Source organism: Diadema antillarum, unplaced genomic scaffold (genome assembly GCF_040938485.1).
Source record: "Diadema antillarum isolate AM-2024a unplaced genomic scaffold, OU_Dant_1.0 seq00000105_RagTag, whole genome shotgun sequence".
NCBI classification, from domain to species: Eukaryota; Metazoa; Echinodermata; class Echinoidea; order Diadematoida; family Diadematidae; genus Diadema; species Diadema antillarum.
Window position 1 is genome coordinate 42,845 of NW_027271191.1, and position 16,120 is coordinate 58,964.

The 16,120-nt window shown below is 38.5% G+C and overlaps 1 protein-coding gene across 1 annotated transcript in view; it reads right to left on the reverse strand.

The window, feature by feature from the left end:
• The window catches only part of LOC139726925 (uncharacterized), a 48,123-nt gene that overhangs the window by 16,525 nt on the left and 15,478 nt on the right, over nt 1-16,120 (reverse strand). The window contains exons 14-23 of the mRNA XM_071637913.1: nt 15,505-15,611; nt 14,861-15,011; nt 14,492-14,567; nt 13,514-13,827; nt 11,928-12,174; nt 11,184-11,204; nt 7,309-7,338; nt 1,976-2,371; nt 1,404-1,616; nt 530-636 (exon numbers count right to left, since the gene is read on the reverse strand). Of these exons, the coding sequence (XP_071494014.1) occupies nt 530-636; nt 1,404-1,616; nt 1,976-2,371; nt 7,309-7,338; nt 11,184-11,204; nt 11,928-12,174; nt 13,514-13,827; nt 14,492-14,567; nt 14,861-15,011; nt 15,505-15,611 (1,662 nt within the window). The remainder of the gene's footprint in view (nt 1-529; nt 637-1,403; nt 1,617-1,975; nt 2,372-7,308; nt 7,339-11,183; nt 11,205-11,927; nt 12,175-13,513; nt 13,828-14,491; nt 14,568-14,860; nt 15,012-15,504; nt 15,612-16,120) is intronic.

Below are 16,120 nucleotides of genomic sequence, written 5' to 3' on the forward strand. Positions count from 1 at the left end.
TGTCTGAATTCTGTTCATCTTTCATTTGCAGAAGAGACACAGATCTTTAAGGAAATATGATTTTAAATGGCAAACACTTTTTATGATATTATTATCATTTTTTTAATATTACCCCGGATAAGAATTTATGGCATTTGTATAGTAGCTACCAGAAAATGATATCTTAACAATAATTACTGCACATTTTTTACCATTAGACAGACAATGATTTTATTTTGTCATTGGGTCAAGTTTGCTGGCATTATCTGAGAATATTTGAAAAGATTACGTCTGAAAATTGAAAAAAAAAGGGATCCCAAAAACATATCATAATGACTAAATGCTGCAATTAACAGAGTCCCTTTAAAGCCCCTGGAAAAAAAAAAACAGAAACAAAAATAAACAACACAACACAACCTCAAATATCTTCCCAAATTTCATTGAAATATAACATTCATCAAGTCATCATGCCAGAGGAAACCATCAAGATAACTTAAGTATGGGAATTTGATAACTGCCCTTCTTTCAGCTTTGGTACTGAAATACATACCTGACCATTTTATCACCATCAACAAACTCCACCATGATCTCTATGACAACTTTCTTGTTGAAGACTCCATACGCTTTGATGAAATGGAGGCATGCAACAATGAAATCCTGAGTAAGAGGGAGGTAGAGATAATGAATACGTCATGAATCACATTATTGACCACAGTCATGTTGGACCTTCATTTTCTGTCACAACAAACTGAATTTTGCTTTTGTATAGCAAGTAAATTCTGGCTTGCATTTTTCTGGATACTGTTGCCGAGTATCATATGTACATACAATACATTCATGCATATACATGTGTACAACATGCATTTAGCACATCCTTCCCAGAAAACATGGCATTTTCATTATACACTGACAAATGAAATCATACAAATAGCATACCTACCTTATCATGTACTTTGGTAATTACAGTATACATTGTTGATTGCATAATCAAATAAAATTAAAGAAATCAATAGAGATATTACTAACATAGGTATATAACATAGGTAATAAGGCTAAACTTTAAGACAAGAGGCAGGTTTAATAGGAACTTTAAGGTCATCTTGATGGAAAAATACCACCAGTGCATGTACCCAAACGGCAGCTAAATTTATTTCAACCCACTTGACAAAACTTTCTAACTCTCCAACTCCAGCTACCTATAAAGTTCATTGCACTTGCTTGCATTTGAGAAATAGGTAAATGTTGAAAAAAAAAGGAAAGGAAGAAGAGAGCACAAAGAAAAAAAAAAACCTCACACAATGACATTATAAGAAGCAATGAATGGTAAACTTTGAGCTCTGGCTAGTAATTTCTTGATATAGCTTCCTTAGCCACTAGTTTGTTAACTTTGGTTTCCAAGGTTATCATGACGTAAATAGTCTAACCTTCTGGTCCTCGTCGTGGCATGTGGGTCCGTTGTTCTTGTTGAGGATGGCGAGAATGATGTCCAGGACGCTGTCGGCGTTGGCGATGGGGTCCTGCTGGTGGAGAGTGATGATGGAGTACAGGATGGGCGTCTTCATACCGTAGTCAGCGATCTTGATCAGTCGCAGGAGCATGGTCACAAAGGCCGTCACCGTCCACGGCTTGGGGAAAGTCTAGAGGGGGGAGGGGGAGGGAGCAAGGTAAGTTTACATGGGGGAAGGGGGAAAGAGCACTGAACAAGGCTTGAGATACTTCTGTCTGTTAAGATATCAATCCAAGCTGACAAGTCAATGTGATTACTAATGATTGGTTGGTTTTAGTCCTTGTCAAAACCCAACCAAAATTAAACTGAATTCTTATAAGAAGTAAACCATGACAGCAAAAATTGCTCTAGAAATACGCCATACGATCCAGATGCTAAAAAATCAAATTGGTAGAGTAAACAAGTGCTGAATGGTTCCTTGTCATCAGCTCTGAGAGATCAGAATTTATGTGAGTGAGAAAATTTGCCTGATATCAATTGGCCGCTCACCCTGTTGGTGGCATTGGGAAAGTACTGCTCAAACCACTCAGTTCCCTTGAACTGGGTGATGAACTGTGGCAGGGGTGTCGGCGGGCGGGGCGGGGAGGGGGTGGGCAAGGGGGGCGGGGTCGGGGTCTTCTCCTTGGGGGGAGGCGGCTTCGGCTTGGTGATCAGCTTCTCCACCTTCATCTTGGTGGCCACCTTGGGCGGGGCCTTCGGCTCCTCCTTGGGCTCCTCTGGTGGAGGAGTAGGGGGCGGTGTCGGGGTGGGGTCCTTCTCCTCCACCTCGATCTCCTTGGGCGAGGTCGGCTTCTCGATGTTGATGCCTAGCCTCTTGGCGAGGTGGGATGTGGATGGAGGCCCAAACTCCAGCTCCTCCACAGATTTCTTCCTCTTCTCCAATTCCTTTGAAATAAAGTGCCAAGGGCAAACAGCATGAATCAGTTTCATTGCGCTGCATAACACACTCCAATTATATGTCACTGCTTGGAAGAAATCTATGCAATTTGAATGCGAGTCCATATGTGAGCATATTAGGACATCCTTGTATTTCAGTTGAATATGGGAAGGGAGAGGAAATACAAAATCTGGTTCTTTCTACCTCATATTTTCTTTGTCATAATCGAAGAAATCACAAACACTGAGAGAGTGCATTTCATGTGGATATATCACATCTGAATGAATTAGTAAGTGAAATTATCATGGGTAAACTACATCCCGTCTGTACTTCCCAAAACAATGGAAAGCGTTATGTCATTATGACATACAATGATTGCGTCTTTAGTTTTGACTGTAAAAATAAATGAAATAATGAGGGGAAAAAAATAAGAAAACACCTAAATTGATGAAATAATCACTGTCTTTCAGAATTTCAGCATCTTTGGATTAGCACAAACTAACCGCAAAGTTTTACGGTTTGTTCTATGCAGACACTTTGGTGAATCATCAAGAAAGTATTTCTCATGATGGCAGCTGATCTTTACAGATATTTTTTTTTCCAGACCTTATCACTGGCCTAATCAAATAGTCATTGTACAAACATTTTCCCTTGTGCTCCCAAAGGCACACCGGTAATCTGTACATGATTCCATGTTGGTAAGGGAAAGGATTCAATTTATCAAAGATAATCACATCATTAAAATTATTTCACTTTCATTGGTATACATTGGTGAATTCCATGAACATGGCACACTCAGTGGCTTGACTGATTATTGTACAACATCAGATTATACCTGGGATGCGCATATTCCATGAACAATGGAGCAAGTGGATTTGGAAATTGACAAAACACAAATGAAGACAGAAAACCACTCTGTACACAGGCATGTTCATGGGCACTTTGCAAGAATGAGCAATTCAAACAAATAACACAAGAATTGTCACTCAAAAGACAAGACCACATAAAATTTACCACATTCATTCAGGACAAAGGTTTACAGATCTATAATTTGAAACAAATGATGTTTCATACCTCAGATGTTTTATTCCCCCCCCCCCCCAAAAAAAAAAAAAAAAAAAAAATACACATATTAAATGAGCTGTAAATTTGGTGTTTTTTTTCTAAACACTTGTTCATTATGGAATGAAACTAACTGAGAAATAAATTTCTTTGCAGTTATTTCTCATAATGATCTTTGGTGACTTTAGGACACAAATCTAGTCAGTTTATTTTTTCTAGTCATGGGAATACATGCCTACAACATTTTATTGACAGATTTCTTTCTTTTTTTATAATGATGATTGAGAACTTGCTGCTCTGAATTTCTACAGGAGTTTTTCTTTCTCAGCAATGAGATTGAATTCTAATAATTTGCTAGTTTAGATATAAAATAGGATCATTAGCATTCTAATCTTGAATCACAATTTTGATCATACCAAACATCTCTAACTGTTGAGATAATCTAGCATATCTCTACCCTTGCTCCCTTGCTCTGAGAATAATAGACTTTTTTTAAGGGCTTCTCCTAAATGTAAAATCCATGGCAAGTCAATCTTCGAAAAGAAGCGCACAGTGTCACATATTTAGTACTGATGGCTCTGTCTAAAGCAGTATAGTGGTGGAAGGAAAAAATTAAGAGATATACATGCATGTACATTGATTTTTGTTTTCATTAACATCGGTAAACTGTTAATTACACAATAGGGTCATGAACCTTGTAACACAACCTTCAGTTACTGGAATTTATCAATCTTGTGCAGGTGTATACATATATCTCTGTTATCTAACTGGTTATAGCAAGGGGGTACAGGTACCTCTTTGGTAATAACTGAGATTTTAGAACATGCACGTATAAAAAGCAGCAGCGAGGAGTAATATGTTAGGAATATAACTTATAGCAATATTGTGTAACTATGAACTTGATGATAGGTAATATTTAGCCATTTAACAAATTCGACTTCACCTCGAATGTCATACAAAGTTGACTCATTGTCGTTCTCATGTATTCAGATTGAATTCCATGCAATATTTTCTTTAGTAGGCCTACAGGTTACTGCAGCAACACATGACTTCACAATAGTATCTCTTGGAATATGCCACACTCATAGAGCATTCAAATGTTATTTACATTTCAATTTAATAGAAAAAAATGGAATTTGTTTGCCTGCTGGACACTTAATCACATGAGATATCAGTTGTCTGTAATGTGTAAAAGTGGATTTTGATAGAAAGCATCCAATACTGGGTGATTATCGGGTTGTCAAGATGAATATCAAACATTCAAGTATATTGTCTCTGAAGAATGTCAGTTCATTAAACCATGTATACAGATGTACTTCTTATGAAGTCGATCTATAGATTTGAATGATTTATAGAAAAATTGAGTTGACGTGGCACTTCAGCATTAATGCACTTCAGCAAAATCAACCTTGTATTATAATTACTCATTGTATTAAAACCTTACAAAAGTCAATTTCCGAGAAATAAGTTTGTTGATTTTTTTTAACTGCCTTGAGGTGATAAACAAGATTTAAACGAACCAATTCCCAATCTTTCCTGATGTGGGTGAAGCATGAATAAATGACTTACACTGTGGGTCACAAGCATGGCTTTTGATAGAGGGCACATCTTGGGCTTTCTTCATGCTTCACAAATAAAAAGATCAATACTAAGCAGCAAAGCTGTGCAGACAGTTATCAAGACTATAAAGCTAAGTGTTCTTTTCAGTATTACAATGCTCTCCATGCAAGTAGGATTGTGTTCATCTGTGAGTGACAATATAGTTTAGTGCTGTACATGGAAAGACAAATTTTTCAACCGGTGAGTTATATATTTTACCTCTGCCTGATCACCATCGGCCGTGGGCAAATCCTGGTTGCATACAAGGACATCGGAAAAATCCAAAACTATGATCTCAGAGTAGCGGCCAATAAACCAATAAAGTAACACTGGTGTCAGTATAATTCATGCCTGCGTGCTATTCACGCCATGCCATTACCGCTTAACGGTTATTGTGTATGTGAGCTCATCAGGCAAAACGATTTTTAGAGATTGCATTCTTCATGCTCATGCACACAAGAAAAGTGGAACTTAGCAGCTGTTATACTGGGGGGGGGGGGGTAGGATGTGGAAGTGAGGAAGTTAAAAAAAGAAAGAGGTGTTATATATCAGTTAACATTTGACTAGGCGAGGAAAAAGTGCAGGTTTGAAGGACACTGGAAACTGTGTGGGTGACACATTTCAAACTGACGAGGAAAGGGTGATTCAGTTCAGTTTAAGAGTAGAAACTATTATTTGTCTCACTCTGACTTGTACTAAAAAAAAGAATTTAATGATTAGAACTACATTGATTTCAATCAAGTTGATTAATTAAAATCTCATTTGTAAGTTAATTCCAACCAATTTAGAGCTTAGTGTACTCGTGCTAGGGTTCTACGGCAAAAGTGTGTCATTAAAAATTTTTTTTTTTTTTTTTCAACAGGTTAACACACCACAATGCAAAACCTTGGTGTACTGAGACAGCCATTTTAAATCAAATCCACTGCACTAGACTTTCCTAAAGACATTTAGTAGGTCATTACTGGATTTCTACTTTGATGATAATGGATGACCTGCACAATTATCGACTTATCCTCTGAAACAAGAAAAAAAAAAACTTTTTACTTGTCAGAATTAAACATCCATTACTGGAAAATCTGTTTGAAGCAAGAAAAATACAAAGACCCTCACCAAACACGAGCAAAGAGCACCTGTCCCTCATTAGCATAGATAACCCTCTGAAAAGTATTTGAAGGAAGTTGATTTCTTCTTTTCCCAGACAGTAAACTCCCATGTAAGTCCAAACCATTGGGACCACCGAACCAAAGCTCTTTGACTTACGCGAAATTTGCCCTCTCTGCTCACAATTTTCGTCTTCTGCTGGAGAAGAAAATCCTGACTTTTGACAATTCTTTTTTTTACTCACATGAGGTGGGAAAGGTCAAAATTGACATACATGCATGCTACATGAATACACAAAGTATGTGTACACACACTCAAACACTATTGTGTATGTGCCATTCTTTGAATTGTGTGCATGTGATTTTGTTTACCATGGAAATCAGCTGAACATTTATGACCTAAATGAAATATGGTTTCATTTATCACAATTTCTCAACATGTTTAATATCTACATTAAAGTACCTGTAATTAGGATTGTGTTAGGACATGTTAAAACACTCCAAAGGTAAGAACAAGCATTAATAATTAATCTGCTATTTTATGCTATAAATTAAGCAAAATATTAGCTCATTAAAAATAGCCAGGCACTCTAGACTCTATCAAATGTCAATTATCGTCACAAATCATTTGCAAATGCTTGGTCAATTAAAGAATCAGATAAAAGAATTAACATCAAACCCACTGCAGAAAGTGGATTTGCATTGAGACATCATACAGCCAAGCTGTTGAGTCAGTACAAATTCCATTAACACAACTATCAAATTATAGCCATTTGTCCTCTAAAGTCCAAAGATCAAACAAAGCACAGTTTATATTATGCAAACTGAGGATAATAATCATTTTACTTATTATTCATCTGAAGAAAACTGCCAAATATTTGCGTTTAAGTATGACTACAAAGCATTACATATATATTCATTAAATATTGCATGCATGTATTCATTTACATAACAGTAGTGTTCCTTCAATCTCCTATCACCAGTCTCTAGCTCTATTTCATCTCAGATTTTAAATGTGATGATCAATTTTGTATTCAGAGATATGTATATTAGTCGAGCAGCATGCAACCTTGCGTTACAGCTGTAGGGCACAACTGAAATATTCAATCATCATTTACAAATCATAGAGGGCAGAGACGTTATCATCTAAAAATCAGGAGAATCAAAAATTCAAAACAGTATACCTCATCTTCTTCAGACCAGACAATGACTCGCTGATCCAATGAAAGCAATTTTGTGAAAAAGTAAGAGGAAAAAAAAAATGGAGGAAGAAAAACGTAATGAGCAGATTCTACACAGTAAATGCACAGTATGAAAGCAGCATCACACTGCGGCTGAACTTATTCTCACTTCACCACTTGTTTGCATGGATATACAAACAGGATGAGCGGGATTTAACTGAATACAATCACACATATTTACAAATTGGATGACACAATGGGATTAAGGAGAGACAAAAAAAAAAAGTGATTGAGGGTGGAAACATTCACTCTCCACGGACTGGAAGAGTCTGTACATTTTTCAGTTTGTGACATCACTCAATAGACTGGATTATGAACTCTAATCAGATGCTGTATTCCCACCAACAGATATGCACTCAGCATTCACGGTGAATTGGGTATGTGCTTTTAGTAACTGACCTGACATCTTGACAAAATAACATGCAATAAACAATAACATTGTAATGTTTTGATGAAAAAACAAACAAACAGAGCAGTTTTTGCAGTGATGAATATGAAGATTGACAGCACTATCAATTTTGGAATAAATTGGATAAATCAAACCTACATTTTGGTACCATGGCATATTTGTGAAGTAATCGGAAGCGGTAAACAGAAACAAACAAAAAACAAAAAACTAGTGTTTCTTATTTCGACTTGCTTGGTCCAAAAAGTGATGTCACCAGAAAACAAGCCAACAAACAAACAAAACAAACACAGTTGCCCACCCTCTGTATTATTCTACTATCTTTGAGTGAACCTCTTAATAAAGTGGGATAAAATAATCATTTCCACGTCTTTTTCCCCTTGTAATAAGGAATTTGGCAATAAAAAATTTCAAATGAAACTTCTTGGCTTTCTTCATATTTCACATTGATCTACTTCAGGTTTTTGTTAAGAAGTACTAATATCCAGACGAAATCTGGGATTTGCAATGTAGCATCAATTGACGCAAAATGTTGGATCAAAAGTTAGAGAAAATGTTACATATGACCTCTTCAGAGAAAGACAACCTCCAATATACAGTGTACGTAAAGTATTATGAAAGGATGAGAACAACATCAGAAAGAGATACCGCACCAAAGTCACCCAAAAGATGCATGCTTTGTAGAGAAATATCATTCATTTTAAGAAATAGGAAATAGAGGGGGTGGGGGGGATACAAATCTTTCGAGATTTCCAGGATCCACATTGGGCATTTGAGAATAAGTGATTTATACCTAACGTTGTCTGTACAGATTATGCAAGTACTTTTGTAATAAACCTCATCCTTGGGGCAACTTTGATAGTTTTCATGTTATCACAAGAGAGCTCTGAAAGAACTATATCTCATTGTAGTTGCAACATACTGGATTTAAAAGACATAAGTTCTCAACTTCTCAGAAGCTAAAAAAAAAACAACAACAATGAAGGAAAGATAAAGGCACTATGGCATCCTTGGTGTAGAAGCATTCAACTTAATCTGGTTCACCCCTCAATGCTGGCACTCTTGCCTGAAACTCTTATGAGAAATGCTGTATTCTTAGTCAAATGCCCCAGGTGCACAAGTGAATTTTGAGATGGAAAGATTGCTAAGAGGTGGTGGAAAGTTTTCCATGGACTGCAAGTGCTGATTTTATTTTATTTTTTTCTTTCTTTTCTCTTTTTAATAATCATAAACAAATATGATTCATTATCATCCTCACACTTGCTGAATCCACAACACATCATGGAATGTACAAAACCTTTAACTGCAGACTGCTCAGTTGCACAGAAACTCTGCTGGAAAATGAAACATGACAGCTCTGCAGTTTCCAAATTTCCGACTCAAATTTTACATGACAAAACACACCCTGTATGCATAACTGTAGGACAGTGCATGACAAACACACATTCTATTTTTTGTTTGGTGATGGACTTGTGACAAAGACATCAGCCATTACACCATATTGTATGTGTGGGATTGTGGAAGAGTGCTTTGGGGGAGAAACATGCAGTGTGCATGATGATGTGCCCATGTGCTGTGTGTGAGGTGCAATGTTCACATCAAGCCTGATGGACGAAACACTCAATGGGACAGTCATTTTACCACTTTTTTACATCTTCACAAGCAATACTTCTTATGATGTCTTGCACAGATGAAAGATGTGACACAGGACTCGGTGATGCAGCTCAAAATATTTTCACTTTTTTTTTTCTAATGGCATCGTTTGAAAGGTGAGTAGATGTATCCAGTGATGGAACTTACAGAATATTAGAAATAAGGCTGCTGAAACTTTCGCTGGTAAATCTTGATTTTCAATATCAATAAGAGCAATAGTCAAAATCAAATACATCCAGACTCTGCACTTGCTATCCATATCTGATCGATGAATTACATTTCTGTTTGACATACTGTAGGTACTTTTGCTTCTTTTGTTTTTCTTGTCAATGTTTTGATCATGTCGACAGATATTTTGATTTTTGTAAAATACCTGAAATAAGAAATCATGATATTGTGAAATATCCAACATCAAGTGAAATTAACATGCTGTGGGAGACCCGACCACTGAACATGTGATGTTTCAGTGAGATCTTTCTTTTGACAAGGAAAGACTGTGTCTCTGTTTTGTAAATAAATGACTCAATAGAATTTGACAGTCTTGGATCTGGTTTCTGTTGATGAATAATTCATGAGCAAGCACATCATCACCCTAATTGTCATGGCATGAAACCAATGGAGAATACATGAGTGGAACACCATGTTGGCGATGGTACACAAATTCTGGTTCGACTTTGAACATACGTTACGGGCAGATCCCCTCCAAAACCGGGAGTACTGATCGCTCCTCTCATATTTTCTCAGCCCGTATCTCGCGCTGAAAAGCAGTGCGGTTTTGGATCTGAGCTTCTTCTGAATACAGACAGACAGACAGACAGACAGACAGAGGGAGGAGTGTGAAGAGGCAGCTAGGGAAGAGTGCCGCCAAACCACTGCAAAGCGTATTCTGTAGTGACTGAAAACTTAGTGCCATGATTGTGGGCCCCATGCACTCTCAAAGGCAGCGGGTAGAAGAAAACCAACTGAAATATAATTGCACCTGAAGGAAATGATTTTCTTGCAGCATTTCATATTGGTATTAATGTTGAAATACATAATTTAAAAAAAAGTTTTCATTGCTTTGCCCTAGAAACATTTAAAAAAAAAATATATGCTTTCTTATTCTTTTCGTCAAATCAAATATAATTTCTTGTCAGAGCACCATACTGAAAATAAACAATTTCATTAGCCTGAATTGGTATTGAAAATGCAAGTTTGTGTGGGGCTGTGCAAAGGGTACCTACTATAAAATAAAATGACAGCGGTGTAAACCTTCCTCTTCAAGTGAAAACAAACTGGTAGGCCTATGCAGCGAAAAAGTTAATGTTTATCTTTTCAATGCAGAATGGAAGTACAGATTCTGCCTCTTTACTGACTTACCAAAGGTTATTACTGTATCCCACTTACACAGAATGAAGTAAAAGTTTACTTGACTTGACACTTCACTGGACCCAATTTCACCTTCTTACCAAAGCCCTGATTTACAAATTATGTACAGACAAAATTGAATGTGTGGCCTACAAACAAGTAGGTGGCTAGCTCCATGCTGTCAGTGTGCAGATTTCCATGCAAGACCATCATAATCAAAGGAAATGTTTTAAAAAAAGACAAACAAAAGAAACAAAAAACAGAAAAAAACAACAATAGGCTCAATGCAAAGAGAAAGAAATGCAGATTTAGGTGATGTGCATGCATAAACCGTGCCAGAACGACAGGGAAACAGTGGAAATTAAAACTGCAAGAATGATGCAACAGTTTTTTGTGCAGTTGTTTTTTTCACCTCTGGGGATTCCATCGTCATCTGAAGAAACGACAGTGACATTTGGCAAAGACAAGATAGGAAGAGTTGGTTATATAACAAATCACACTACTCCTGTCAGTCAAGATCACAAAGGATCAAACAACATATTCTTGTAATGCCACATATACCCTGAAATCAATCAGTTGGTAAATCTATCACTTCAAACTTATGCAAACTTAAATCATACAGATTAAATGAGCTAGTTGTAAAGCATATAAAAAAAATCATTGTTGTTAATGTTTAGAAGTACACATTACTAATTCATGTCATGTCTAAATGTGTTATAGACTTACAAATTACAAACATTAAGAAAAAGGTAAACTGTTGAAGACAAGTCCACACACAACCAAAATATATGTACATGAAATATCACAAACTCTAGAGGTTACATTTTGTGCATGTTCTTTTACACAGTATAGCACAAAATACAATCTTGACGAGGATAAATAAAGTCTGTTTGCATGTGACCATGTTGTACACAATCATTTGTTTAGAGACAAAATTAATACAGCTTTCAGTGGACAACATGCTCTTTATCAGAACATGTGAGAGAAGTTTTGTACAGAATTTACAAATGTAGCCAAATGTTAGTGTTCCATAGTCTTCATAGAAGCCCTTGTTCCACAGGGTGTAATTCCTAGCCTACAAGCTACATAAAAATTGATGGAAGCACAACAAGGACAATGCCCCCACTGCCCTGCAGTCGACACCTAGGAATCTCACCTGTCTGTGGAGTTCAATCTGAGCCAGCTGGTCTTCATCGAGCTGAGGGGGGCGGTATCTGTCCTCTGTCATCTTGGCAGTCTCCTCAGGGGGCCAGATGAGACGGACCAGGACAGAGTTGGGGATGAAGCCCCTGGGGTGGATGGGCAGGGGGAATTCCTTGTCCTCCGGCAGCACTCTGCTCTTCTGTTCCCTCTTCGCTTCTTCCTTCTCATCCTCAGTGTCTTGTCCATCGCTGACCAGTTTGCTGTCCCCATCTGTTTTAACTTCCCCTTGGTCTCCTGTACCTCCATCCACCTCGGCCACTTCAGCTGGCTTTTTGTCTGCCTCCTTCTCTGGCTTCTCCTCACGTTCATCCTTTGTCTCATCTTCATCACCTTCATCATCGATGGTGTTGGTGCCCATTTCCAATTTGCCCATCTGAGTGATGTAAATGTAAATATAGATCTTAAAAAGAAAATGATATTGAAAACTTACAAAATGCATAGTATCTGTATAGACCGATTCGGGTTCGTTGAGGGCAGCAGACATTTTGTGGCACTGGGCGCAGCCATGAGGTGTCTTAGCCGACCCCCCTCCTCTCCCCCACCCCACGGTCAACATGTTTATCGCGCACATGTAACAAAGGTTCGCGCACTAAGCAAGCATTCGCGCACTCAGTACGAGACGCCCATTGGCTGAAGCAACCATGCATCAGTTTTTCATTCCGCGCGCAGAAGGGGGTGGGGGAGAGAGGGGGGGGGTTCGGCTGAGACACCTCGTTAATGTCGCTGCCCATGCCAAAAATACACATAGCGCGTCACAGAATCAGTCTATAAACTGACTCTGGACACAGGAGTTAATATCAGAATGAACACTCAATGTGAATTTTCCTGTACTAAGCATATAATTCAATATTCCCATGATATTCCATTAGTGGCTCATCATATAAAGGAAAAAGGAATTAATGATACATTTTATTGAATACCTCCTTCAGCTGAAATTTACGAGCTTGTCTTTTCTTTTCTATGAAGCAGGTTGCTTACTACAACACACAACATTAGCAAGCATAAGCCAACATCAAACATACTTCATCAGGAATTGTACCACGTATACAGTAGACTCTGTATAAGTCGAAGTCACAGAAGTACAGTATCTCCTATTAAAGTCGAACAGGTTTTTCAGCACCAATTCTTTTATTTCCTCTTATTTTTCATCCTGAATAAATGAAATTTTCTATTATAGGTTAATTTTTTTTTTTCTTCAGTCCAAAGAGATTTGACTTAAGCAGAGCTAACTGTATTTCCAAGTGCATCCTCTCTCTACATGTGCTGGAGCACAATGGAAAAGATGGAAGGGATGGAAGGGGAAGAAGGAGAGGGACGGGAGAGGACGAGGCGGAAGGGTGGAGGAAAATGTGAGGAGGGGCAAGGGAGAGGGCGAAGAGGAGGGGAGGGAGGAGGAGAGGGGGGTCATGATAAAAATCTGAAATAATCTTCAGGATTAAAACAAGCAGTGGGACCAGAACAAGAAGAGAAAAAGAAGGAGAGACTGAGAAGATTGGGGGGAAGAGGATCTGAGATAATCTCACGTAGAGTGGGTCCAGCACTCTGTGCCGCCGGTGTGGCTTCCTGGCCAGCTTGGGATCTGGAAAGAAGCCGACGGGCTCGCGCTCCTTCATCCACACTTTCTGGGGGTCGTAGTCCACCACGGGCCGGTCCAGATCCCAGTCATCATAGTCTGGAATGCTGGGCCTCTCCGTCTCCAGGTGGACCTTGTCCCAGTAGCCGCGGAACGCCGAGACCTTCACCCGGTTGGCGGCAGAAGAGCCCTTCTGGATGGCGTGGAGCTTGGTGAACTCAAACTCACCGTCTCGCAGCTTGCGTAGCTCCTCCTCTCTGGCTGCAAGCAAGGCATATGCCTGATGACAGAGGGCGGGGGGGGGGGGGGAGAAAACAATGACAATGGGTAAAAGTATGATATGCACTTTGTGATGATCAGATATGGATCCTCAATATCTGCCCTGTTCAAATACATGACTTATGCAAAATGTTTATACCAGGTGTACACAGCGCTCAAAGCAATGAGTGTGATCTTGCACATACACACATATACATAGAGTTGTGGCCATCCCACAAACTGTACTTTACTTAAATGTTATACTTGTAAAGCCAGAAATATTCACAGCATCAAACTTTTGCAAATTGGAACCGAAATACCTTTTCTTTTGCAAATTGGCCACTGGTGTTCAATGCATTTTGTGGACAAAAACTTTTGCGTGCGTTTTATTTTCATGAATCTCAGCTTCACGTGCACTTCACAAAAGTTTAATGCATGCAAAAATTTGTTTTTACAGAATTTATAGTACACCTAAGGGTCTTATGCCTCACGGCAATTATCACTCCTCTATATTTTGTGCAACAAACTAATCCAGCTAGCATAGTTATTGTTCTCTTAAACAGCAGCTCCTGACTATAAAATGAAATCATGTTCGCCTCCTCCCCTCCCCTATTGTGTACCAGGTACAGAACTTCAGTGATCTCCCTTGCTTGTTGTTTGTTTTTGAGAGGATACAATTCGCTTACCTCCTCTTTTTCTTCCCGTTCCCTTGTTATCTGCTCAGACTCCTCCTCTGTCAGTGTGTCAAGGAAGCGTTCAAACCTGCAGGAAAAAAATAGCAAAAAATATTGTTGGAAGGTGAAACAAATTACACTCGGAACATTCTTTGTTGGTTGTTGCAGTGATATTTCACGCCATTTCTTTGTGAAACTTGCAGTTCTCAGAAAAACGCATTTAAAAAATGATGAGAGATGAGCTTTGCAGCTGTGATGTTTTGGATTTTAAACATCATACCCTCTGAATAGTGACCCTCTTTGTGATGGCTGTTTGGCTGTCTATTCTCTACAGCGAATGTTATATCACTGTATTCTCTAAAGGTAGAAACACATACTCACTTGAAGAGCGAGGAGTGAGCCGCTCTGAGTCTCTTGTGACTGAGAGGCGACAGGGCCCTCAGGCCTTCCTCTTCATAGGCCAGGGGGGTCTCAGTGGGGACCTCAGGAAAGACCATTGACACCATCTTGCGCAGGTAGACCCGTGGCATGTCTGCAGGTTGAAATCAACAGGCAAAATTTACATCTCATTGTAAAGTTGCAACATGTATGTAATTTTTGTAATAGCTTAGCACATCATACACACATGAATATTGTTGTTACTGGTGAAGATCAATCAAATATTCAAGGTCAACAGACTAAAGAGGATGCAATAAATGGCAATCATTCTTGGATAACAAGCATATGATTTTAGCAGTGCTATAGATAAGCAAGTCCTAGTCCAGTGACTGCTGTTGTGTCTTTATAGAAAATTATGCAGTGGAAAAGGGGATTACATAGATTAACTCTAACTACAAAACAATTTGCACTCCACTTGAATGTGGCACAAACACCGTCAAACCTAGATGGTTTTTGTACAGAAACTTCTTTAACATTTTTATGTGGCTTCTAGAGGGATACAGAGAAATGTCATTGGACAACACTCTTTGTTTTGCTGTCATCAGCTTCATCACATTAAGTCTAGCCACGCCCATCAAGATACTCACAGCTGTCATGGCTGATCTTGTGGATGTGGTTGCCGATGCCAACGAGAAGATCTCCCCGCTGACTACAGAAATCGATACCAAGTGGCTCAGCGTTCAACTTGATGCTCCTACAAATGTAACAGGAGAAGTAAAAACAACTAGAAATGTCGCTATGGCGACTGGTATGCCTCCACCATAATGCATGATTCTCCTAATAGGTCTAGATAGTACATGTGGACAATGTGTGATTACATTTTCACAAAATTGGCAAAATATTAAAATGACCAGTTTGTCACAAATGTGTTGAATGTTCACCTTCCTTGACCTAGGTTTAATTGGATGAATAGGAGAGCATGTATTTGGGATTTAAGGACTTTAACTTGACTTTGACAAATTCATATGTTTATGCATTTAGTAATTTTCAAGGTATGGACAAAAAGTGCAATTTCTGTATTGAATAGTAAATTATTACCAGTTTCATCTGGCCTTTGACCCTAAAATTCATAAGATAATCACTGTCAGGCAGAACAAACATAAATACAATAGATGTAGTACGTTTCAAGATAACTTGAGCCACTTCCGAGATATGGAGGAAAAAATCAGTTCAGCACTTTCACTTGATCTTTGACCTTTTGAC